The sequence below is a fragment of the Salvia hispanica genome, chromosome 1 (assembly GCF_029641045.1).
Source record: "Salvia hispanica isolate PSC_SH4W2 chromosome 1, Shi_PSC_v1, whole genome shotgun sequence".
NCBI lineage: Eukaryota > Viridiplantae > Streptophyta > Magnoliopsida > Lamiales > Lamiaceae > Salvia > Salvia hispanica.
In genome coordinates, this window is record NC_142692.1 from 25,236,214 (window position 1) to 25,260,406 (window position 24,193).

Genomic DNA, 24,193 nt, shown 5'->3' on the forward strand with positions numbered 1-24,193 from the left:
AATAATAATAATAATAATAAATTTTGAAAATATTTTATAGACAACGGTGGTGATATATAGAATAAAAAAAATATCATCAATATCGTTACAAATATGATTAATTATTTTATTATACAAATGATTATATCTATGGATGTGCATAACAATGATTTAAGTATACCACAGTAAATTAGATTTACAAAATATCAATAAAATATATAATATACAAGTACTATAAATTATATTTATCATAATTATTGTTTTATCGTATGCAAATTTTTTTAATAAAGGATTACAAAATATTATATAACAAAAAATGATAACAACTACCATGGATTAAGCCGAAAATGAATACTATATAACTCAACTACCCTGGAATGGATGGAGTATAATTTAATTAGTTAGTGTATTTAAAGATTTTATTATATAAAGAACTTTTTATCATCATTATATTATTTTGATCATGTTTTTGTAATAGTTTTAATGAATCACATAATTTTGTTTAATATTTTATAAATATTATTGTTATTACTTTTTAATTTAAAATATAAAACTTAAAATAAATTAATTCCAACAAAATATTTTATCAATAGCACACAATATATAATTAAACAAAACACACTAAATATATGAATAAATTAGATCATATATGTTTAAAGTATTTGAGAAGTCAACTTCTCTATATTTTACTAGTACTAGTATTAGATAATTGACTTGCTTTCATTTTACCATGAATCATCTTAACCATTATCTAGATGATCCAAATTTTTTTTTTCTTCTTATTATACCACTTCGACAAACTTAAAATTAAATGAGATAAAACAAGAACAATAAGATATGATGCAAAAGTAATATGGAATGAATGCAGAATTATTTCAGAATTCTAGAGTTACTAAACCGGTCACTTTATTATATAAAATATTTATTTTTTATAGATAATTTGCGTTACATTTTTAACTTACAAAGACATTTTAAGAAAAAACGGAAATTAGTTTAAGAAAGCCCATTCGTATGATAATTGGATCAAATTTAGGCCCAACATTATGGCTTACTATGCTAATACCAGAATGAATTGCAATATTCAATAATTTACTTCTCTCCTGATTCAGAACTGTCCCTGAAGAATTATTAGATGATTTCTGTATGGAGTACTATTAGTTAATGCAAGGGATATAAAGAGTTTAGATTGCCTGAAGAAGTATGACTCGACTTAGATTCATAGATTACAAATATTTATAGATATCACTTGCCAATTCCCTCTTTGGTAAGTGAAAGTGGTGATAAGCATAATCTAGGGCCCTAAGATCAATACACTAAATCGAAGTAGGTAATTGACTCTTATAGTATCCCAATACCAATCTTATATTTTTTTTTTTATAAATAAAATATAAACATCTTTAGCTTTACATAGAAACAAACTTAAATAATTTCAAATTTTGTGAATAAAAATTGTACTTATATAGAGAATATTATTTTAAGTTTAGTGTAAATAGTTAGAATAAAATCACTATCTATTTGATGTGACATTTACATTAAGAGGCGAGTGGTAGCTCTGAAATAGACTGAAATAGCACTATTCACCTTCTGTATCTATTGGTAGCCTTGAAAATAATATCATGACCCGGTATAAACTAAGCGGGTTTCTCATTCCTCATATACTACTATCGATGTATTCATTGTAACCCAATCATGTTTGAGGACAGGTATTAGAGATGCTCGTTTCTCCCTTATACCAAACATCACATTGCACTATCCATGTGTTGGAGAAAAGTCCACTATCTCCACTTCCATGAAAATTACTTTTCAAAACATCACCCAAGCCTTAAAATGAATTTAAGTTTAGTGTAAATGGTTAAAGATACATCGTGGTTAGAAAACAATCCATTTGCCTATATTATGTTGTGATTGGAAATAGGAGGCATTCGGCAACTTATTTCGTTTAAAAGAACATAGTGCTAATGTGATGATATATGCATGGACCCATTTGGCTGAATGCTTGAATTGTTGGAAAACCCTTTGCATCTATGAATTATGATCATATATATTTTGGCATGACAGGTTTTATCATCCCCACCAAGCAACCGTGTTAGATGCCTCCACATTTTCACAACATATCTTCCCACCTTAAAGTGTCGATTCACTCACCTCACCTAACTCACCCCCACTTCAAGCTACTCATTTTCTTTATTTCCTATATGTACTAGTACTAATCAAAGATCGATCAATTGAGACTAAAGCAAAACCCCTTTCCCTCCCCCCATCTATATTAAAAACACTCAAAAGAAATGAATCCTCTACTCTCCACATTCCCTATCCTCCTCTTCGTCTCGATCTGCTGCAGCCTGACACGGGGGCAGTCCCCGGCGCCCGCCCCAGCCCCAGCGGGCCCCACGAACGTGACAGCCATCCTCGAGAAGGCCGGACAGTTCGGCACATTCATCCGCCTCCTACAGAACACCAAAGTAGCAGACCAGATAAACATGCAGCTCAACAGCTCCAAGCAAGGCGTGACCCTCTTCGCCCCCACTGACCGCTCCTTCTCCGACCTCAAGGCCGGGACCCTCAACTCCTTCACTGACGAGCAGAAAGTGGAGCTCATGCAGTTCCACGTCCTCCCTTCCGTGTTTTCCACCTCACAGTTCCAGACCGCCAGCAACCCCATACGCACCCAGGCTGGGGGCTCCCAGGGCTCCTACCCGCTCAACGTCACCGTATCGGGCAACCAGGTCAACATAACTACCGGTGTCACCAATGCCACGGTGGCCGGTACCGTTTACACTGATTCCCAGCTCGCCGTCTACCAGGTTGACCACGTGCTGCTTCCTCTCAGCTTTTTCGTGACTCCGTCACCGGCTCCTTCGCCTTCCACCCACAGAAAGGCACCGGACTCGCCCTCGGGATCTGATGCCACTCCTGATTCCTCCAATGCAAACGTTATTACTACAAAGATGGTCGCCTGTGGGATCCTATTCTTGGCGGCATTCGCATGAAGATTAGTTTAATAACTTGATGCTCAGCTACAAGATTTCTATTGAGTAGCACAAGACAGTCATTTTTTTGCTGTATTTTTTTCTTTGAATAAGGACTACAGCCTACATTAAATAGCAATATTATTATATCTGCAAATATTTTCATATGGTGCACTGTCAATGACTTCTTCTACTGGATCTCCATGTATAGAGGAGTTTTATAGCATTCGAACAATTACCTTTTTTTTATTCAAATCAAATTTGTACATATTTGTAAGGTACAACCTTAAGCACTAACAACACACTATAAGATTAAAATGAACTGAACCTACAAGGCGGTTAGTCAAAAAATTCTATTCTCACCGTTCCATGTCACTCTCTTGGTAAAAGCTATCACATTTCATAATTCCCCAAGTTTAGAAATGATATCCTCCAAAGTCCCCTCCAGGAAAGCCTCCTTCAAAGTGAAATGTAAATTGCTGCCCCCCTCCACCAAAAGGGTTAAATCCTCCTCCCCCCATTCCCATGCCATTGTCATCCATATCTTCTCCTCTGTCATATCTGGTACGTTTATCTTCGTCGCCAAGTATCTGTGGAGAAAAAAAATACACACCATGTTCTCTAACAGTAAGATTACAGTAGAGAAGAAGTTTACACAAAGATGAACATGAAATACAGAGCAGAGTTACATAAAGTAAGAAAAATGATAGTACATGAAGATGCACCGACAAATATTGAAAGGAAAAACCAAGAAACCTACAATTAATTATAGGTAACAGCAGCCAAACTGGGTTTTAGAGTATTAAGTTTGCAATTTGACCTTTCCTAGTTCCTGCCATGCAGTTTTCCTGACATTAAGTTTTCAAATTATGACGGCACCTGTCAGACTAAAGTCAATAACCTTCATTGGTGAAGGTCACCAAACGAAATTTTAAGCATTAGTCAAAGATCATTATAAGTGCAGTTATCTTGGAAGTAGGCAGTGAATTCCAAAATTCTGGTACAACGGAAAAATGAGAATCACAGCTGATACATAAGGTAACTACAGATCTGCAGAAATGACGAAAAAGTCGGCGTGCGAGATAAGATGAAGAAGCTATTACCTCATATGCAGCTGCTATTTCACGAAATTTGGCTTCTGCTTCTTCTCTATTATCAACATTCTTATCTGGATGCCACTGCAATGCGAGCTTCTTGTAGGCCTTCTTTATCTCTGATATTGATGCAAATTTTGAAATTCCCAAAATTTTGTACCAGTCTTTTCGTTGGCTTAACTTCAATGATCTTTCAGCCCTCATTAACACTTCACGTATGTTCATATCCTATCAAAGGTAGTCATTTATATGAACACATGTTATAAAGGAAAAATACTAGTAGTATCACATTTCATGAGCAGAATTTTTTTGTATTAACTGCTACAGGAACTCCACACATATATATATATAGGGATGTGATCATATCATAACCCATATTTATGGTGATAACCTAATAACCCTCATTTTATGGACGAAAAATATCATTTTATGGAACAGAATATCATTTTATGGAATAAAAGTATCATTTTATGCATGCTGAAAAAATATCATTTTATCGTGTATAAATATCATTTTTAGTAAAAGTGATACTTTTGACCCATAAAATGATAGGGTTATTAGGTTATCACATAAATATGAGTTATGATATGATCGCACCCCTATATATATATATATATAAGAAGCAAAGTATGATATATATATATATATATAAGAAGCAAAGTATGATATCAGCTCTCTCTCACGGATACCAAATATAATAGAAATCTGAAAAATTGACTATTGTGACGTACAACTCTACCAGGTCCAAGTTACTAAGCTGAAAGTTGGCAACACTTGTATGTGAGTTGAACATGAATTTATGTGTTAATCTTCTGTATCAAACTAGAATCCTACCATTCACCCAAGTTTCAGAAGATACATCCATTCTTTCCAGGTCCCTCAAACACATAATAAAGCTTCAATGATTGTAGCTTGTAAGTTGCATGAACAAACATTTTCAGAATTCGATGGAACTCCAAATTAATCTTTCCAACAAGCATCCATTCCCACATTGTAGAAGATGCCCCATGATTCTATATTTTGCAGATATCTTTTAAGAGTTAAGCAAGTATACCTATTATTAAATGGCCAGAAATATATCCATATAATTGAAGCAGAAAACTTAATATCTCAGTAAAGTAACTAACCTGAGGTGACTTTTCAGCAGCTGATTTTATATCAGCCACAGCTCCCTCCCAGTCTTCAACTAAAAGCTTCGCTTCACCTCTCTGCAAGATATTGTTAGAAGTTAAAATATACTAATAAACTTTTTTTTTAAGAATAATACTCCACTAGACATAGGCCAAAAGAGTTCAAGTATACCCTTCCCAAGAAGGTTTCCATTTACAAGACAATATGTGAAACAATGCAAGATTAATACCTGGACCAGAGCTTCAACTTGATCTCCATCAATTTCGAGTACTTTTGTGCAGCTCTTTAACGCATCAGTTCCCTTATCAAGCTTCACGTAGACCTTACACAGTCCAAGATGAAGGTGTATATTGTGTGCAGTATGGTTTGGGTCAAAAGCAAGGGCTGCTTTATAATCCTCCACTGCCAGGCGAAGTTTACCCTTGCCAGCATTGTCTTCGGCCTGTAAGTAAAATGAACTGAATTGAGAATGGTCCTCATTTTGCTGCAACAATGCATATTAACAGGTCAAAAAGAAAGAACAAGACATTACACTTTTTGTCTTTTTTAGGAGGTTTTTTAATCCAAAATATGCCTTCTTCAGCTCACCATGCTCGGGGTCCAAACGAAGACCTTTCTGGTAATGCCTAAGGGAAAATATGCGAAACAGTAAAGTGTATAAGAAATTAAATGTGACACTACAATTGGACGAATGAGTGAGGAAAATAAGTTATGTGATTTCGACAGACCTAGTGGCTATGTCATGATCAGCCAAATAATAGTAGGCACGACCACGCAACAGCAAAGCCTCTAAATTATTTTCGTCTTCTTTAAGAATGAATCCTGTCTCAGATATGGCTTTTGAATAATCTTTAGCTGCTATCAACAGCCACACTTTAAGGAGTTTAGCCTGAAATAAAGTGACAGGACTTAGACTTATATGGAATGTTTACACTAAAACAAGATAATTGGTCCTCTGTTCATATAGGATGTAGTAAAAAAGTAAACCTTAGAGCATTCTGGAGAAAACACAAGTACAACTTTATAAATATACTCCAATGCTTTGGAAAAATCTCCTGATTCAAAAAGGTCATCAGCTGAATTTAAGGCATTCTGAGCTTGATATAACTGTGAAAGCTCCTTTTCTGCTGCCGAATTTCCAGGTTTCATCCCTAGAAAACTTTTGTAACTTCTCTCTGACTCTTCATATCTACATCAGCGAAAAACTTCCTGAATCGTATGATTTACCAATCAGATGCAAAAGAATAAAGAATGATTGAGACCATCCATTTGTCCAACACCCAGTGACATGATGGTGTATATTAAGTCTCTAGTAAACATGAATAAAAACCTTAAGAATCACATCAAATAATCAGATTAAGGCGAACAGTATAATGACTCTGAACAAAATAAAAATTTGGCTAACTTTCCATTTTGTTGTTGCTCGGAAAATAAGCAGATTGAAGTTTTTGGGAGTATAAGGTAAAGATGAAATGAATAAGCAAGGGAGGACCAGATGCCATCCGCAAGGTACTAAGGAATTTCGAAATAACAGAGATGGAGTGATAATACAAGTGTCAGCATAAGTAAGAACACAGTAAAATTTGTTTAGTTGCCAACATACAAGTACAGTTATTGAGTTTAGCTATAGCTGCTAAAAAGACCTGCATAGCTGACGAAGAATTGATGCTTTATGCCAATATGCTTCTGAAAGTGCTGGATCTGCCTCTATAGCAGCATTGAGGTAACTGAGAGCCTCACTATACTTCTTCACTTTGACACTCTGCGAAACTCTCTCAAAGAGAGAAGCACCACCTGCTTGGCCATCTGCTCATTAAGTAAAAAAATATACGCTTAGAGTATGCGGTACTTTAACCAATATCGTAGAACAATCAAACAATGCACAAATTACCAATCTTCATGTATTTGATGAACAAGTAACTTTGGTAACTCTGACTCGATCCAAGATGCCATTATGTCTTCCAAAACTAGTTAAAGATTGGCCAACAAGGTTTCCACTTTCCATTCTCATAGAAATATGTGAATCCAACATAGAAAGACACTAAATTTGTATCGAATAGCCTAAAGAGAACATGAAGATGATGAAAGATGAAAGGATTAACTGAAACTAGGCTCTATAACATGATTTGAACTCTGAAGCTCAGGGATCCCTGGAGCTGAGACGGGTCACGTGAAACAAAGAAACCTGATGGTATCCAACTAGTTAGTGTGTCCCAAGTCCCAACAACAAAGTTTCATAATTTATCAAATACAGACCGCGCTTGAGTTCATGTTGCTAAATGTAGCCCTAACAATCAAATCATTCCTAGAACAAGATCTTTTCAAAATTGTAAAAGCAGAGAACATTCATAGAAAGTTAGATACCTAATTCTATAACATAGACTGCGGATATTAAGGCTCATCGGTTGTTTCAGTAGGACAAGTCAACATCGGAATCAAACATGCATTTTATGCAGATAAAAGCAGATCAATGGAGTAGTTAGTGCAATTAAAAAAAGAAGAGAAATTTTGAAGAAACCTGCAGCGACGAGCGGTTGGAGGAGGAGAAGGTGGCAGCAAAACACGAAGTTGAGAATCAATGCTGCGTAGACAAAGCCTCTTCGCGCCACAGAATCAAAACCACAGAGCTTCATCCCCATCTACACCTTAATATTTGTGACAAATCCCTACTAAAGATATGTGTAGCGCTACTCTAGAATTTAATTACTAGTATCAAAATATTGTAAGCTTGGCTGCGTGGCCAGAAGAAAGATCCAAACCCAATTCCACGTTGTTTTACCCTATTAACTCTTGCCACGTGCGAGACCATTTACCAATCAACATATGCCACGTGTAGGGGCCTATTTCTTACCTCACGCATGAAATTGCATCAACTGGGCCGCCATACGATTTATTTATATTAGCCCATATAAATGGGCTTATATTCACAAATAACTTTAGGTCCGTACAACTTATTAGAATTTTATTTATCAGCCCAACAAAAATCCACAGTAGAAGCATGCTGAGTTTTTCTAAAAGGGTCATGGTTGGTTGCTACGGAGTGCAACCACTCTAATAATCATGATTGTGGATTGGTAATACAACTACGTTAAAATAAAATAAAATCAACCCTCCAAATTATACTTATAAATTATTATGTATGCAAACATTTGCATTAGTATTTATTAGTATAATTTAAAAATAGACAAACAATCGAAAATTTCAAGTTCACAATTCTGAATCATGCTTTAATATTTATCAAATTGTGTATATATATAATTTTATTTTAAACATTTTAATTAGTATTATTGAACATATCAAATAATTATCACAGTTTATTCCAAAGCGTGAAACATGGGTAGGGATTATTTCCAACAAAAACTTTGGGAGGATGTTGTGAGCACTCGTGGATGGAAGGTGGATGACACATAAATTTGGTAGAGGTAACCTTGCATAAATTTTTGGGTACGTGGCTGTCATACGAGCACATTATGATCGCAGGTTTCAACGTTGTGCATCAGTTTAACACTCTCAGTCATGTACTCCTCGGTACTCGAAGTGTCAATAGAGTTGTTTCCTGAGTTTTCATGTATTATCACATCATGATATTGAACTTCCCAATGATATCATAAATGTTGTCCTTTGTGTAAGACGAACTCTTGTGGGATTGATGATCGACACTACTGTCGGATGAATTCTCATTTTATTCATGTGGATACATGTATTTTGAAGAGAATTTTTTTTTAAAAAGGAAAAACTAAGAAATTGGAAGAAAATTGAAAAAATGTCCACAATATTTGTTGATATTATAAATGGGAGAGTTGGAATTTATGGATAGGGTTCGAGGAACCACCAATGATTTTTTTAAAAATTAGAAATAAGAAAAAAAAATAGAAAATAGAAAATCAAAATCAAAATCAACAACGATCACATAGGGCCTATGCCTAGGTTTGGGTCCAGCATCTCGCCTTACTCATGGCTCAAGTATGACTCAATAAAGTGCAACGCTGTGAGAGCCTTCACTACAAAAAAAAGGTTGTTTTGCAAGCATTTTGTATGCTCGCAAAACGTCATTTTGCAAGCAGTTTGCGAGTAGAAAGGGTGCTACCCATTTGGCTCGTCGCAAAATTTGCGAGAACTTTAGCAAGCACATGCTGAAAATTTTGCAAGCACATTGACTAGTGCTTGCAAAATTGCTTGCAAAATCTGGTGGTCGAATTAGTACATTGCAAACATTTTTTGCTCGCAATACTTCCTCAATATTGTAGCCAAATTCAACTTCGGCAAGCATTCTATTGTGCTCGCAAATAATTCCATTTTCTAACTTCATTTTGCGAGTACCGTTGTGCTCGCTGTTCAGCATCTATTCGAAAATATTTTTCTATTAAATTTTTGAGATTTTTTAAAAAATTAATATTAAGATTTATTTTTCTAAATCATAGTACGAAATTGTTGGAATATTAAAATATAAACTTGATTTTGTAATGGAAATATCTAGATATTTCTACTAAAATATCTATATATTTTCTCAAGCACATTATAGATAATTCTACATAATATATCTAGATATTATGTAGATATTATGTAGAATTATCTATAATGTGCTTGAGAAAATATATAGATATTTTAGTAGAAATATCTAGATATTTAAGGAGAATAGAGTAGATATTACAGAATTCTCTAGAATAAAGTAAGAGAATATCTAGATATTTTAGTAGAAATATCTAGATATTTTTAGTAGAGTTCCCTAGAATATCTAGATTTTTATGGAGAAAAATCTAGATATAAAATATTAAAGAAATCTATTAGAAAATTCTAGAATATGAGATGTATGCCTATAAATATGTGAGAGTTGTACCATTTTGTATAAGTGGAGAAGTTGAGAAGTTGGAGAAGTTGAACAAGTAGAAAACTTGAGAAGTTTGAGAAATAAAAGTGTGTCTTACTTTCCCCACATCACCACCGTCTCCTAAATTATTTCCCACATATTTCACCTATTCTCCTCTCAAATATTTCCTCCAAACCAAGTTACTCCTCCAATATATATCCTATATATTTCCAATAAAGTGGTACCAGAGCCATAAGTTCCTACATGTAGTATGGCTAACTTGTCGTCGTTCCAAGTCTCCATGCTCAATAAGAGCAGTTTCGATAATTGGAGTATCAAGATGAAAGCGTTGTTGGGAGCCCACGACGTTTGGGAGATCGTGAAGAATGGCTACGAGGAGCCGCAAGACGAGACCGATCTATCCCAACAAAGGGATAGATTGCGAGATGCGAGAAAGAGAGACAAGAAGACTCTATATCTCATCTACCAAGCTTTAAGTGACGACGATTTCGAGAAGATCTCGAGTGCAAGCACCGCCAAAGAAGCATGGAAGAAGCTCCAAATCTCGTGTGTTGGTGTGGAGCGAGTAAAGAAGGTACGCCTCCTGTAGGGATCAGATTAGTCTAGATTCACTAATTACCGAGACCTCTTTGTTCTTGTACAAGAGAGCTCAGCCAAACTCTCACCCACGCGGCTGATATTACAAGTATTAAAGAATAAAAGAGGTATAGAACCCTAGCTATTACAAGATCTTTGAGTAACCAAAGATGATACCCTAGCTAGCTTCACAACCTGCACACTTAACAAAACAGTTAGTAATAACAAGAAGGATCCTCTCGGATCTATAGGCAATTACTAACAAGCACCAAGAACAACAAATAGATCAAAGAACTTGGCTCAGAACCCGCCAGACCACACTGATCGATTCAACCAGAACAAGATCCAAGGGAGCACAGATGGATCGGTTAGAGTTCACCCTCGGACCACCAATACCTCCACCAGAAAGTCCCCTCACACCACATCAAGTTTCACAGAATAAATCTCAACACAGAACCTTCGAGTCTCACAAATCCTAGTTCTTCTCCAGCAACCAAGCAATCGAAGAAATTTCCTTGTTAGGTTTGGTATACTGAAAAGCATGTTTCGAGCAAGTTTCGCTCGAATAGAATCTTGCTTGTATACGTAAAACTCTATAATCCACTTTTAACCCGATTCAGTATTATTCGAGCAGTTCCGCACGAATAGAATCACTATTATTATTACATTGTGTTTGCTTGTGCATTTATAAGATGTTTTATAAACATTTAAATGTATAAGAAGCAAACAAAGTCTAAGTCTTTTGCTTGGTAGACCGGTTGTGGGCGTCATCCACTTTAAGGTAACACGGTCAGATCTATGCAATGCTTTGCAAAAGAAAAAGAAGAATTTCACAACCTAGATAGGCTTTGGCTACCTATCGTGAAAGGTTGCAATGTCAGTCCGCATATTTCTAAGCCTTACTGAAATAAGATGACATTGGTGTGATATAGCACTGAACGGATCTAACAGCAAGACGTGTCTTTATGCTATCTACTGAAAGACTAGGTCTTGATAAAATACTATTTCTTAATCTACATATGTTAGCATTGAGCATACGGTATTGATTATGCAATACTTTGACTTATCAAATGGTACGGGTTTTTCGCAACCCAATAATCCTGATATATTGGGTAGTGGTGATTAATATCTAGCGGTGCTAGGATTGCTATTATGTTGAAACGTGCGCGAGGTGAGTCTCGTTTGATAATGTCCTCAAGAGGAGCTCGAACAAGGTTTTATTATTCGGAAAACTGGCCAGTTGGAGTTTTATTACTCTATGAATAATAAATAAATGTTTCTTGCTAAGTCCACTCTTGGAATTAATAAGATATTAATTAATTAAGTCCATAGCAGACATTAATTAATTAATGGACATTTATATCTTAAGCGCGGGAAATAAATAATAAAAGTGGAAACCCGGATTACTTGTAATTTCGGATTTGGATGGGGAGAGTTCAATATTACTTCTGTAGTGGCTGCTCGTAATATTCCAATATAAGCTTGTATTAAATTGTGGGTTCAATTTAATTTGTAAAAGCTAATTGGGCGAGCCCATATCCAAAACCTTCCATAGATCCATGTCTGGGCCCAAAAGGAACTTAATATAAATAGGAGAATAAATGAGACAGAATGATCACAATTTTTATTCTCAAATTTTTTGAAAATTTCGAACTCTCCAGCTATGGAGGATTTCGAATTCTTCACCTATTCCCAAAATGATTTCTTCTGTCTTCTTTATTCGAGTCCTAATATTTTGATAAGATCAGCACACCCTGATATCGAGATACAGTTCGGGAACCAGAGAGAAGATCCGTGGTCTAGTATTGAAGATCATCGTGGAGAAGGCGCGAGCAATCGATGATTATTTGGAGAATCAAATCGGTAACTCTAAACCGTAGTATTCATGCTTAGGATTTATATTCTTTGAGCATGAATTATTTGCGTTCTAGCATGCAGTTATCTGTTTAACATGTGAATTGATTAATCGCATAATCGGTCAAATAGATCCGTATCTGATTTATTTGTTTTGTACAAGTCTTCCGCTGTGCAAGGGGCTCCAAACCCCAACATGCCTCACTCCAGCACTCACAAAAGATCTACCACTCAAAGAACCGTGAGAGATCACCAAGAGATGGACGGAAACTCATCGGAAAAGTAGATAGAGAAGAGAGAACACACTGAATCGAGTGTAGAGAGAGAGAGAGATTAGAGAATAATGAGAACGGAGCATAGCCTTCTCACAATAACAAACACATCCCTACATCCAACGGCTGTAGAGCAAGATCCAGGTGAAGGGGGCACGTGGCAGGATCTGGTGCAAGGAGATAAGTAATTGGGCTCAGCCCAATTAATCACATTCGGGCTTACTTAATATCACAACCGAAATAAAAGTCCACCCAATAAATCCAACACCTCCAAAATTTAAGAGGGGAATTTGAATCATTACATATGAAAGAGTCCGAATCAATTTCGGATTATTTTTCAAGAGTCTTGGCGGTGTCAAATCAAATGAAAAGAAATGGTGAAAAATGGGAGGATGTTAGAAGCATGGAGAAAATATTGCGCTCTCTAACCCCTAATTTTGAGCACATAGTAGTTACAATAGAAGAAACAAAAGATTTGGAGGAAATGACCATCGATCACTTATTTGGTTCGCTACAAGCATATGAGGAGAAACAAAAGATGAAACAAGAAATTGTGGAGCAACTTTTGAAGTTGCAAGTAAGCCCAAAGGAGAAAGAAGAAAGCTTGAGCAATGGTGGTGACCCACAAGAAAGAGGTCGCAGACAAAGACAAGATCGTGGTCGTGGTCGTGGTCGAGGATATGCTCGTGGACGTGGACGTGGACAAGGATATTTTTCCAACAATGAAGAAAGAAAGGAGTTCCCAAATATGGGACGAGGGAGGAGCAATCCATAGTCGAGGTACGATAAATCTTCAATAGAATGTTATAATTGTCATAGATATGGGCACTATGCTTCCAAGTGCAGAGACACAGAATCAAAAGTTGAAGAAAAGGCCAATTACGTGGAGAACACAAATGAAGAAAATGGATGTGTTCTTCTAGCTTATAAAGGAGAAGCTGGAAGAAAATATGATATGTGGTACCTCGACACGGGAGCGAGCAATCATATGTGCGGGAACAGGAGCATGTTCGTGGAGCTTGATGAATCAGTAAGTGGTAACGTCTCCTTTGGTGATGAATCTAAAATTCCAGTTAAAGGAAAAGCAAGATTCTAATTCGTTTGAAGAATGGAGCTCATGATTTTATTTCTAACGTATATTACGTGCCCAATATGAGAAATAATATATTGAGTCTTGGACAACTCTTAGAGAAAGGTTATAATATTCACATGAGAGATTATAGCCTTTCAATAAGAGATGGCAAAAATGATTTAATTGCCAAAGTGCCAATGTACAAGAATAGGATGTTTCTATTAAATGTTCAAAATGATGTGGTGAAGTGTCTTCAAGCATATTATAAAGATACGTCTTGGCTATGACATCTTCGATTTGGGCACCTGAATTTTGGTAGCTTGAAATTGCTATCAAATAAAGAAATGGTACGAGGATTACCGCCCATCGAGCACCCTGATCAACTCTGTGAAGGATGCTTAGTTGGGAAGCACTTTAGAAAGGCGTTCCCAAAGGAGTCAAGTTCGAGAGCTCAGAAGCCATTGGAGTTAATCCATGCAGACGTGTGTGGACTAATCAAGTCAACCTCCCTCGGTAAAAATCACTATTTCCTACTTTTCATTGATGATTTTTCAAGAAAAACGTGGGTATACTTCTTGAAGCAAAAATCAGAAGCATTTGACGCCTTCAAGAAGTTCAAGGCTGCCGTCGAGAAAAAAAGCGGTCTACAAATCAAAGCAATGAGGACCGACCGAGGTGGAGAATTCACTTCTAGGGAGTTTCAAGAGTTTTGCAAAGAAAATGGAATTCGGCGGCTATTGACGATCCCAAGATCCCCCCAGCAGAATGGAGTTGCCGAACGAAAGAACAGGACTATCGTCGAGATGACTCGAAGTATGCTGAAGATGAAGAATTTGCCCAAAGAGCTATGGGCAGAATCAGTGGCGTGCGCCGTATACCTGTCTAACAGGTCCCCAACAAAAAGTTTCTGGGGAATGACTCCTCAAGAAGCCTGGAGCGGGAGAAAACCAGGGATCGCCCACTTGAGAGTGTACGGGGGCAAAGCCTATGCACATGTACCGGATCGGACGAGGAGTAAACTCGATGATAAAAACAAGCCATTCATCTTCATCGGGTACGACTCTAACGCTATAGGCTATAAGTTATATGATCCAACTTCACAGAAAACCATGATTAGCCGAGACGTGGAGTTCGATGAAGAAGGAGTGTGGGATTTCGGCTCGAACAATGACTTCACCTTCATACCACCGTTTGAAGAGCAAAGAGCAGGTGAGCAGATCGGAGAGGAGCAGCAAGAACAAACAACTCCACCTACATCTCCAACATCAGCTATCAGAGACTTGCCACCATCTTTTTTAATGAAAGAGCCACAGAACGCACACGAAGTTTGGGTGAAGTGTATGACGACACCGAAAGGTTAGAAGATCTCACCTTATTTTGCTTATCTGCTGATTGTGAACCAGTTAGCTTTGGAGAAACTACAACAAGTGAAAATTGGCGAGTCGCGATGGATGAAGAGATCAAAGCCATAGAGAAAAACGACACGTCCAGAGCTCGGGTGGCTACAAAAGGAGGGAACAACTATTTGTGTGGATAACAAGTCGGCAATTGCACTATCCAAGCCAAAGCAAACACATCGACACATGCTACCACTAAATCAGAGAATGCGTTGCAAACAAGGAGATTCAAGTCGAGTATGTCAAATCGCACGATCAAGTTGCCGATATTTTCACAAAGCCCCTCAAGTACGGAGACTTTATCATTTTCAAGACGTTGCTCAGGATGACAAATCAAGTTTAAGGGGGGTGTTGGAATATTAAAATATAAACTTGATTTTGTAATGGAAATATCTAGATATTGTATAAATATATAGATATTATGTAGAATTATCTAGAATGTGCTTGAGAAAATATCTACATATTTTAGTAGAAATATCTAGATATTTTAGGAGAATAGAGTAGATATTATAGAATTCTCTAGAATTAAGTAAGAGACTATCTAGATATTGTAGTAGAAATATCTAGATATTTTTAGTAGAATTCCCTAGAATATCTAGATTTTTATGGAGAAAAATCTAGATATAAAATATTAAAGAAATCTAGTAGAGAATTCTAGAATAGAACATGTATGCCTATAAATATGTGAGAGTTGTACCATTTTGTATAAGTGGAGAAGTTGAGAAGTTGGAGAAGTTGAACAAATAGAGAACTTGAGAAGTTTGAGAAATAAAAGTGTCTTACTTTCCCCACATCACCACCATCTCCTAAATCATTTCCTACATATTTCACCTATTCCCCTCTCAAATATTTCCTCCAAACTAAGTTACTCCTCCAATATATATCCTATATATTTCCAATAGAAATAACCCAATTGAACGACGAAAATTCAAATTTTACATAGATACAAAACATTGTTTTACACTTCAATTCAATCAGATCACAGATTTAGTTCAATTACTACTAGCCACTTCTTCTAGACTTTTGAACTTGTTGACTAAGGATAGCTCCCGCAATTCTTCGATCTCTTGATGCAATGGATGTACTCGTTGCTCGAGAAGTTCATCAACCTGCTCAGTGCTTAGGCCAGATGAGCCAGAAGATGCAGAGCCAGCAGCTGAGCTGGTAGTGGAAAATACAAGCTTGTCGCTTACCCAGCTCTAGGAACCTGTTTCATTTTCTTAACCCTCCCAAAAAGCTCGAGAAAGATTGCATCGTAATCTGGATCTTCCCGTTCGGCACGCAACTCTTCAGCCCTTGCCAAAACTCTCCTTCAAACAAACAAACAAACTTACAATAGCAAGCACCAAACATGTTTTATAATGTCAATAAAATTCACTGAAACAACCATAGCTTAATAAATCATTTATTATTTTTTTCCATGATTTTTGTCTCCATAATGACAATGATTAGAAGACTTTCCCTGAAAAAACGGGGGAAAGCGAAAGCGTAACAAATTGTTTACCCATGCTCTATTGCATTCTCTCCCAATTTCAATGAGAATTTTCGTGGATATTTTATTATGGGAGTCATATTATGAATTTGCTTGAAGAATGTATTTATATCACTCTGTCTATGCTTCTAAAATGTTTGAACAAAATATCTTACTGAAAGTTTGGCAAAATGAATATAGTTTTACCTGTCAGATATACATTTTTTGATATTCTTAAAGATGCAAATATGCGAAGTAAAAATTGATAGAATGAGAAAATCAAGCACAAAAGAAGAAAAAAATAGTTAAAAGAATCGAAGTATCTAACAGAAAAAAGGAAGAAAATGATAAAAACAAAAGATCTGATCACTAAAAGAAAAATAGTAAGAAGTACTATGGAGTACTCCCTCCGTTCCCTTATAGTTGAGGCGGAACTTTTTGGCACGGAGTTTAAGAAATGAATGTTGAGTGTGTTAAATAAATAGATAAAAAGAGTAAGAAAGAGAAAAAGATATAGAGAATAAAGTAAAAAGTGAATAAAGTAGAGAGAATAAAGTAAGAAAGAGTAAAGTAAGAGAGAGGAAAAAATTACTATAAATGGAAATGACTCAACTATGAGGAAACTTCTCGAAATGAAAAAATGACTCAACTATGAAGGAACGGAGGGAGTACATTTTAGGAGATAAATCTAAAATTCATTAAATATGTCGGCTGAATCATTTTTCCATGCGAATTGACTAGTGGCAAGATATTTTTAATTTGTTAGTACTTTTACTTAAGTAGAGTAATTATTTAGAGGTATAAACACTTTTTATTATGGTGATATCAAACAAAATCTCAGAAACAAAAATAAAGGAAAAGGGAAAAAATAAGAAAAGGTAGGTGCTAGCTAGTGATTGGTAGTGAAGTGGGTGAGCCCCATTGCCGGACTCATCGAAGCGAACTTAGCCAGCTCCTGCGGCAAAAACGTCCCACCGCCGCCGCCGTCTCCGCCCATACCGAGAAAATCCCTCGTGAAACCATGCAATCCCGAATGCAAGCTCACCGAATTAGCCCCCTGTGCGGCGCCTCCGAGATTGTTGTTGAAATTCATCATCGCCGCCGCGGCATTCTCCCCAAACACCTGATGCAGCTCGGTCTGCGGAGGGCCGTACGGCAATGTGTTGGTGGACGACGCCGATGGCGAAGACGAGTTCATCACCCCGACCGTGTTGCCGAAGAACGTCGGGCTGCTCCTCGTGGACCCTATCTGAGCGGCCTTCTGCAGCAGCGCCGTGGCCGACATGCCCGAGCTTTGGCTATCTGAGTAGAGAGAAGCCAGAGAATCCGCCATGGATGAATTCGAGCCGAAAAGGCCGTTCGACGCCATCTGAATCATATCCGTGGATGAAGGCATAAACATAGCATTTGAATTATGATGAGTGTGATTGAGCTGAGAGTTGGCTTGATCCAACCAAAGCGACAGCCTCGGCTTCTGCTGATTCTGATCCACCGATATCGGATTTTCTCCATTTCTCGAGTTCAAATTGTTGTCCTCCGCCAAGGCGTCGCAGAAGGCGCGGTGCGTGATGAAACTGTCTTTCCTGCAAAAAGCAATAAAAGTGATAATTAGCTAATCATTAATTTGGAGAGCATTAAAGAAAACATCTGTACCTGGAAAAGAGAGTTCCACAGTCGCACTTGTACTCTCTGGTACCACACGTCTTGGAGTGAGCCTTCCAATCGGATTGAACTGCGTATTTCTTAGAACATTTGTCGCACTTCCATTTCTTCTCGCCGTGCTTGCGGCTGAAGTGCTTTTTGATTCCGGTGAGGTCGCCGAGGGCCCGGCCCGGCTCGTGGTGGACGCAGGTCTTCTCCGGGCAGATGTAAACCTTCTTCTTGATTTGATCCTTGTTAGCTCTTTGCTTGAGCTTCCACGGCAGATTGTGGCCTCTCCTGTGCAGCTGGAGATTCTGGTCTCGCTGGAATCCTTTGTTGCAGATTTCGCAGACGAATCGGTTGGTCGCCATAAGCGTCTTTGGAGAAAGCGCGATAACTTCTGCATCTGGATCTGTATGTATATATGTATGTATATGTCAACATCAGCATCACAATATATATTGAATAATTACTTAATTACCTGGTGTGCCGGGAAGATTTCGTCGCCTTTTTGCAGAAGAAGGGGGTTTGGAGTTAGGGTTTGTTTGGGAATTAGGAGCACCAGACATCATTTGAGTGAGGAGGAAAAACAAAGAGTTGGAATACAAAATAAACAAACAAGGTCTCCAAATACAAACAGATGGATGGTTTGGTATTATTCAGAAGAAAGTAAGAAGACGAAAACACACAACAGCAATAACGTTTTGAATCCGAGGAGCACAACACAAGAATACAATCGGGAGGATGATTTGTTTGATTTCAGGAGCAAAACACCAAAAATACCATTGAAAGCTAAAGAGAATATTTCCTCTCTATTCTTCTAACAAACCAAACTCCTCTCTCTTCTCTCTCTGGTTCTAAGTCCTATCTCATTATCTATTCGTAATTTCAAAGTCGGTCAGCCATAGAAATAGGCTATGGGCCCAGCTCTGTCTGCTCTCTCTCTCTCTCTAGATACAATTGATTGTACGTACACATTGGCTGTATGCTGCTTGTAATCAGAATGTGTAGAGCTTTGTGTCAACCGTAGTTTTTCGAGCTCAATTCTATTATATACTATTACCAACACCTAGAATTAATAAAAGATATGCATTTCACTATAATTGGTAAAAGAAATTAAATACTATAGCTAGCTAGTTCGAAATATAAAATATTTGAATAAATAGTTTCAATTCGAATCACAAGTTCACAACTGACCAAAGTCCCACGAATACAGTGTCTTACTATTGGTGCACCTTTTCATTTTTTCGAATTGTTTCACATTTCAGCTGTCATATCTATGCTCCATGCATATATAGTGGCATGTGAAATGTTTGTAATTTTCAGAGTCACGAAAACTATCTCATATTGGACTCCAATTTTTTTCTCCTTTGACTCATAAACCTCGGATTAATAGCCACACAAATAGATAAGTATAAATACATGGAACAAAATTTTGGAAAAGGTGGGCCTAAAACAGAGTGAGAAAGGTCAAACGTGGAATGGTTTTAAGTTTCAACTTTTTGACAAACATGGGGCTCTGTGATATTTGTGATATTTGAATGGGAGTAATAGTCATTCTTTTTTCTATTTAGGGTTCACAATTTTAGATCCCTAAACAAATATACTAGTGAAAAAGGCTGTAACATGTAAAAGTGAATAAGCTTTGTAGCTCGTGTGTTCGGGAATAAAATCATTACAACATAATTAAAGGTTTGAATATTAAATCGGATAGATTGTAGATGCGAATAAAATATAGAAAAAATAATGTACAAATGCAGCAGCTATGTCAGAAAAGAGAGTTCGCAATTCCCGATGAGCCCGTGACCCCTTCCCCTGTCTCTCTCCTTCTGTCTCGCTGAGACTGACCCCATGGGACCCACTATCTCTATCTTATGTACTCTCCGTTTATTAGGAATCTCATGTACAACACCAATTTTAAGAAATATTAAGAAAAGTGACTGAAAAAAAATTAGTGAAATAGGGGTCTTACATGTATATACTCTTTTCGTTTTATAGTAATAGAGATATTTCTTTTCGGCACGAAGATTAAGAAAAATTACGTTAGGTGAATTAAGTAAAGAAAGAATAAAGTGAAAAATGAAAAAAGTAGAGAGAGAAGAGAAAAAAAGGAAGAGAGAGTAAAGTAGGTGTGGAGAAATGTGTTGACTTTTACTAAAAATGGAAATGACTCTATTACTATGGAACGTACCAAAATGACTCTATAACTATGGAACAGAGGGAGTATTAGTTTTAAATGAAATGTGAGTGGGATGAATTAGTGGAAGGTGGGATCCTCTTACCATTTATGGTAAAAGTGAACCGGGATTCTTATTCGCGGACGGACTAAAATGGAAAAACGGGACTCCTATTCGCGGACGGAGGGAGTATATTTTTCACTTAAGATTTCTATTTTCTTTTTAGTTTGTCCCACAAAATTATGAACTACCCCCTCCGTCCCACTTTAGGAGTCCCGGTTGGAATATTCCACAAATAGTATTAGGCCCCATAGTCCACTAACATTTTTCCACTCACATTTTATTATAAAACTAATATAAAAAAGTAGAACACACGTTCCACTATCTTTTTTCACCAACTTTCCTTTACATTTTTTAAAACCCGTGCCGAACTCAACCGGAACTCCTAAAATGAGACGAGGGAGTACTATTTAATTTTGAAACTCTTTTCACTCTAATGAGGTGGTGACTCATTCTCCACTAATAATACTTTAATTACTTTTTCTGCCTATCTCTCTCTTATTTTCCTATTTTTTCATTAAAATCCGTGACGAACCCTAATCAAATGTTCATAATATTTGGCATACTTGGATAATGACATGAGATTTTATAACATGTTATTTTGTGTGTTAGGTGGAAAAAAATAATATAGTATTTATATTAATATAAGAGAGAGTTAAAAAAAAATGTGGCGTATTTGTAGGACAAATTAAAAATAAAAGTGTGACATTTAGTATACGACGGAGGGATTAGTATTTTACAAAATAAAGTTATTGTCAAGATTATACTGTAATTTTCGAAAGTTGAGTAAGAATCTCTGCGAGGGATCTAATCGACATACGTACATATGTTTCTGACTCCGATTACATTTTTTCTGATTAAATTTGGCAATATTCCCTTTGTTGAATAAAAAAAAATTAGTATTTTTTTTATTTTGGTCTGTCCTATAAAAATAGTCATTTTTCTTTTTTGATAGTATATTTTTCTCTCTTACTAAATGAACCCCATTCTCCACTAACAATACTATAATCAAATTTTTTTTTTTTATATCTTTCTTACATTATTAATTTTGTATTAAAACCCGTGTCGTCCGTCCTTTTTGTTCGAGGAATGAGGGAATATGATGTTTTTCATGATAAGGTGAACTGGTGAAACTAGGAATGTTTTCGTTAAGTATTGAAGCAGAATGATTTGTTAAGTATTGAGCCTTAAATAAGTGAAGCAGTTTGTATATGTATCTATTTTCAAGCTCAATTTCTATCTTATTGTTACTAAGACTAGAGCTTGATATATTGATTATATATACTTGCTTTTTCTTGTAAATTCTATCAAAAAGTTATATGTCGAAATTCCAAAGTTTGACATGGCTCTTTGTTAAGAGACTTTAGAATAGAAAAAAACCTCAGGAAATAACATTATTAGATAGTGCACATTTATAATATTTATTTCTTGGTTAATTGTTACTCCTCCACGTGTCATTAAAAGTGATTGCATTTTTTTTGTACGAGATATTTAAAAAATAATATTATTGAATTAAGTAAAGAAAATAAAATAAAAGCTAAAACAAAAAAATTAGCGCGTTTTTATTTTTGGCTAAAAATGAAAATTGATTACTTAAGACAATGGAAAAAGGAATATTAAGTGGGATACTCCCTCCGTCCCAGATAATTCGACCCAGTATTTCATTTCGGACCGTTCCACATAATTTGTCCCACTTCACTTTTACCATTTTTGGTAGTGAACCTCATATTCCACTAACTCATTCCTACTCACATTTTATTATAAAACTAATACTTCAAAAGTAGGACCCACATCCCACCAACTTTTTCAACTCACTTTCTATTAGATTTCTTAAAATCCGTGCCGGGTCAAAATGTTCCAAATTATCTGAGACGGAGGGAGTATATGATATCATATGCGATTTCCTATAATAGTATAAATTAGTCATAGTATTAACAGAGTACCGTGAAATTTTGGTTTGTATGAATCAATTTGATATGTTTAGTAAAAACAGTACGCCAAAAACAGATATTCCTAGTATTTTACATGTGTAACTTTATTCCTATAATGTCCCCTAATTGGACATCGAATAGCCATAGAAAATTAATAAAAGGACGCCAAAACAACATTAAAAACTATATATTTGAGAGTTGAAACAACTAGTTATTCTAAAATATAAATTTCCACATATATATGATGCGACAATGCGTGGCATCATATTTTTAGCAAGCACTTCATTATTGGTCCATAAATTAGAAGATATATTTTCAATAAATTTCCTTCCAGTTGTAACACAAGTAGAGGTCGTTGAAAACATGTAAAGTAGAAAGAGACATCTAGGATGGCTAATAATATCAATAGAAAAATGTTTTGGAGACTTAATGTCTAAAACATAATGAGGTTAAAGTAGTAATTTTATTTTACATTTAATTTTAAATTAAATTTAATATTTGTATATGTACTTTGTTGCCCCTGCATTTATATATGGAAGTAGTATTAATTAAGATCTTGATAAGGTTAATTTAATTATTTGTAAAATATAGAGTTCTTAACTAAATTTACTGTATTAAGAAAAATTAAATTATATTTTAAAATATAAATAACTTTAAATTATTATTTTTTTACATCATTGTTAATGCTATTATTGACCATAATTAATATTTACTTTTCTTTATTAAATATTGAAATTTACTATATCATGTAGCAACAAATTTGGAGTATGCAATTTTGATTTTAAAATTATTTGAGATGCAGTTTTGATTTTCATACTAATTGAGTACGTAATTTTGATTTTAAAATTTTTAAAATTTTAATATTAATTCTTTACATTTCATTTTTACTATTATTTCTGGAATTACAACTCAAAAAAAAAAAGATCACATGTTCTTAACTAATACTCCTATATTTAAAATCTTCTCATTTTCTTATATTAAAATTACTAACTATAAAAGGATATAATTAATGGAGCTTACGATTCTTAATTTTCTTAATTCTTAATATAATTAGTTGATGTACGATATATTAAATAATCTAAAATGAGAAAAGTTGATTCATCCAATTATTTTCGTATTAAAAAATATAATAATTTTTTATTTTTCAAACATTATAAAGTTAATTTTCTAAGCATAATTTTATAGAGCGAAGTCTAACTAGTACTTGTCAATCAAAATATAAAAAGAATATTACATGTGATAAAAGTTAAGAAAATTAATACAAAAATACAAAAGATAACGCAAATAAATGATTCATCATAATAACTACTACTATTATTTAATCATACAATTCAAATTTGAATAAGAAATTTAACAAAAAAAAAATAAAATTAACCGGCTATGAAAGTATAATATAAAAAAAGAAAATAACTCATAATTAAATTATCAACTAATTAGATAAAAATTTATTTGAAAAAATAATAATATATGAAGTTATCAAATTATTTTATTATTAAATAATAATTTATTACGCATTATAGTAACTAATTTATAATCTGAATTCATGATTTTTAAATAAATAATATAGTATAAAATTAATATGAAAAAATTGATATGTAAACATATAAAAAGAGCATGATTGTAGCTTATCTCTAATCAAATCAATAAATATGCATTTATATAAAGATATTTAATTTGATTTAATATTCCTTAATTAAATTTGTATCCATTTAATATGATATTAGGTAAAGTAGTCATTATA

The 24,193-nt window shown here is 35.2% G+C and overlaps 3 protein-coding genes and 1 pseudogene across 4 annotated transcripts; 2 read left to right on the plus strand and 2 right to left on the minus strand.

Moving 5' to 3' along the window:
- Positions 1–2,195: 2,195 nt before the first annotated feature.
- LOC125185407 (fasciclin-like arabinogalactan protein 11 pseudogene) lies at positions 2,196–3,146 on the plus strand (annotated as a pseudogene).
- An 18-nt stretch (positions 3,147–3,164) lies between these two features.
- LOC125185406 (dnaJ protein P58IPK homolog) lies at positions 3,165–7,875 on the minus strand. Of its 2 annotated transcripts, XM_089062970.1 has the most exons (10): positions 7,692–7,875; positions 6,817–6,979; positions 6,161–6,362; positions 5,902–6,062; positions 5,706–5,799; positions 5,403–5,615; positions 5,170–5,250; positions 4,052–4,270; positions 3,709–3,796; positions 3,430–3,538 (listed from the first exon to the last, which is right to left on the minus strand). In XM_089062970.1, the coding sequence occupies exons 1-9, from the start codon at positions 7,810–7,812 to the stop codon at positions 3,743–3,745; spliced, it is 1,308 nt and encodes a 435-aa protein (XP_088919096.1). In that variant the 5' UTR covers positions 7,813–7,875; the 3' UTR covers positions 3,430–3,538; positions 3,709–3,742. The 2 variants fall into 2 exon arrangements, with proteins under 2 accessions (XP_047937885.1, XP_088919096.1); XM_048081928.2 differs by lacking the exon at positions 3,709–3,796 and having other exon boundaries at positions 3,165–3,538; positions 7,692–7,874.
- Positions 7,876–10,251: 2,376 nt separating this feature from the next.
- Positions 10,252–13,478, plus strand: LOC148933501 (uncharacterized). Its single transcript, XM_089059956.1, has 2 exons — positions 10,252–10,580; positions 12,971–13,478. The coding sequence occupies exons 1-2, from the start codon at positions 10,252–10,254 to the stop codon at positions 13,476–13,478; spliced, it is 837 nt and encodes a 278-aa protein (XP_088916082.1).
- A 3,953-nt stretch (positions 13,479–17,431) lies between these two features.
- Positions 17,432–19,165, minus strand: LOC125218306 (zinc finger protein JACKDAW-like). The gene is made up of 3 exons (XM_048119946.2): positions 18,766–19,165; positions 18,297–18,696; positions 17,432–18,226 (listed from the first exon to the last, which is right to left on the minus strand). Exons 1-3 carry the CDS (start codon positions 18,854–18,856, stop codon positions 17,533–17,535), a joined length of 1,185 nt encoding a protein of 394 aa, XP_047975903.1. The 5' UTR covers positions 18,857–19,165; the 3' UTR covers positions 17,432–17,532.
- Positions 19,166–24,193: the final 5,028 nt, after the last annotated feature.

Bases quoted from the DNA above. Each gene is read 5' to 3' on its own strand.
- LOC125185406 (XM_048081928.2), bottom strand. From the start codon at position 7,812: ATGGGGATGAAGCTCTGTGGTTTTGATTCTGTGGCGCGAAGAGGCTTT. The intron at 5,800-5,901 runs GTCTGTCGAAAT...ATTTTCCCTTAG, and splicing joins GATCATGACATAGCCACTAG to GCATTACCAGAAAGGTCTTC. The intron at 4,271-5,169 runs GTTAGTTACTTT...TACCTTTGATAG, and splicing joins CTGCTGAAAAGTCACCTCAG to GATATGAACATACGTGAAGT.
- LOC148933501 (XM_089059956.1), top strand. From the start codon at position 10,252: ATGGCTAACTTGTCGTCGTTCCAAGTCTCCATGCTCAATAAGAGCAGT. The intron at 10,581-12,970 runs CCTCCTGTAGGG...ATAAATCCAACA, and splicing joins GAGCGAGTAAAGAAGGTACG to CCTCCAAAATTTAAGAGGGG.
- LOC125218306 (XM_048119946.2), bottom strand. From the start codon at position 18,856: ATGATGTCTGGTGCTCCTAATTCCCAAACAAACCCTAACTCCAAACCC. The intron at 18,697-18,765 runs GTAATTAAGTAA...ATATACATACAG, and splicing joins AAATCTTCCCGGCACACCAG to ATCCAGATGCAGAAGTTATC. The intron at 18,227-18,296 runs GTACAGATGTTT...TGCTTTTTGCAG, and splicing joins TGTGGAACTCTCTTTTCCAG to GAAAGACAGTTTCATCACGC.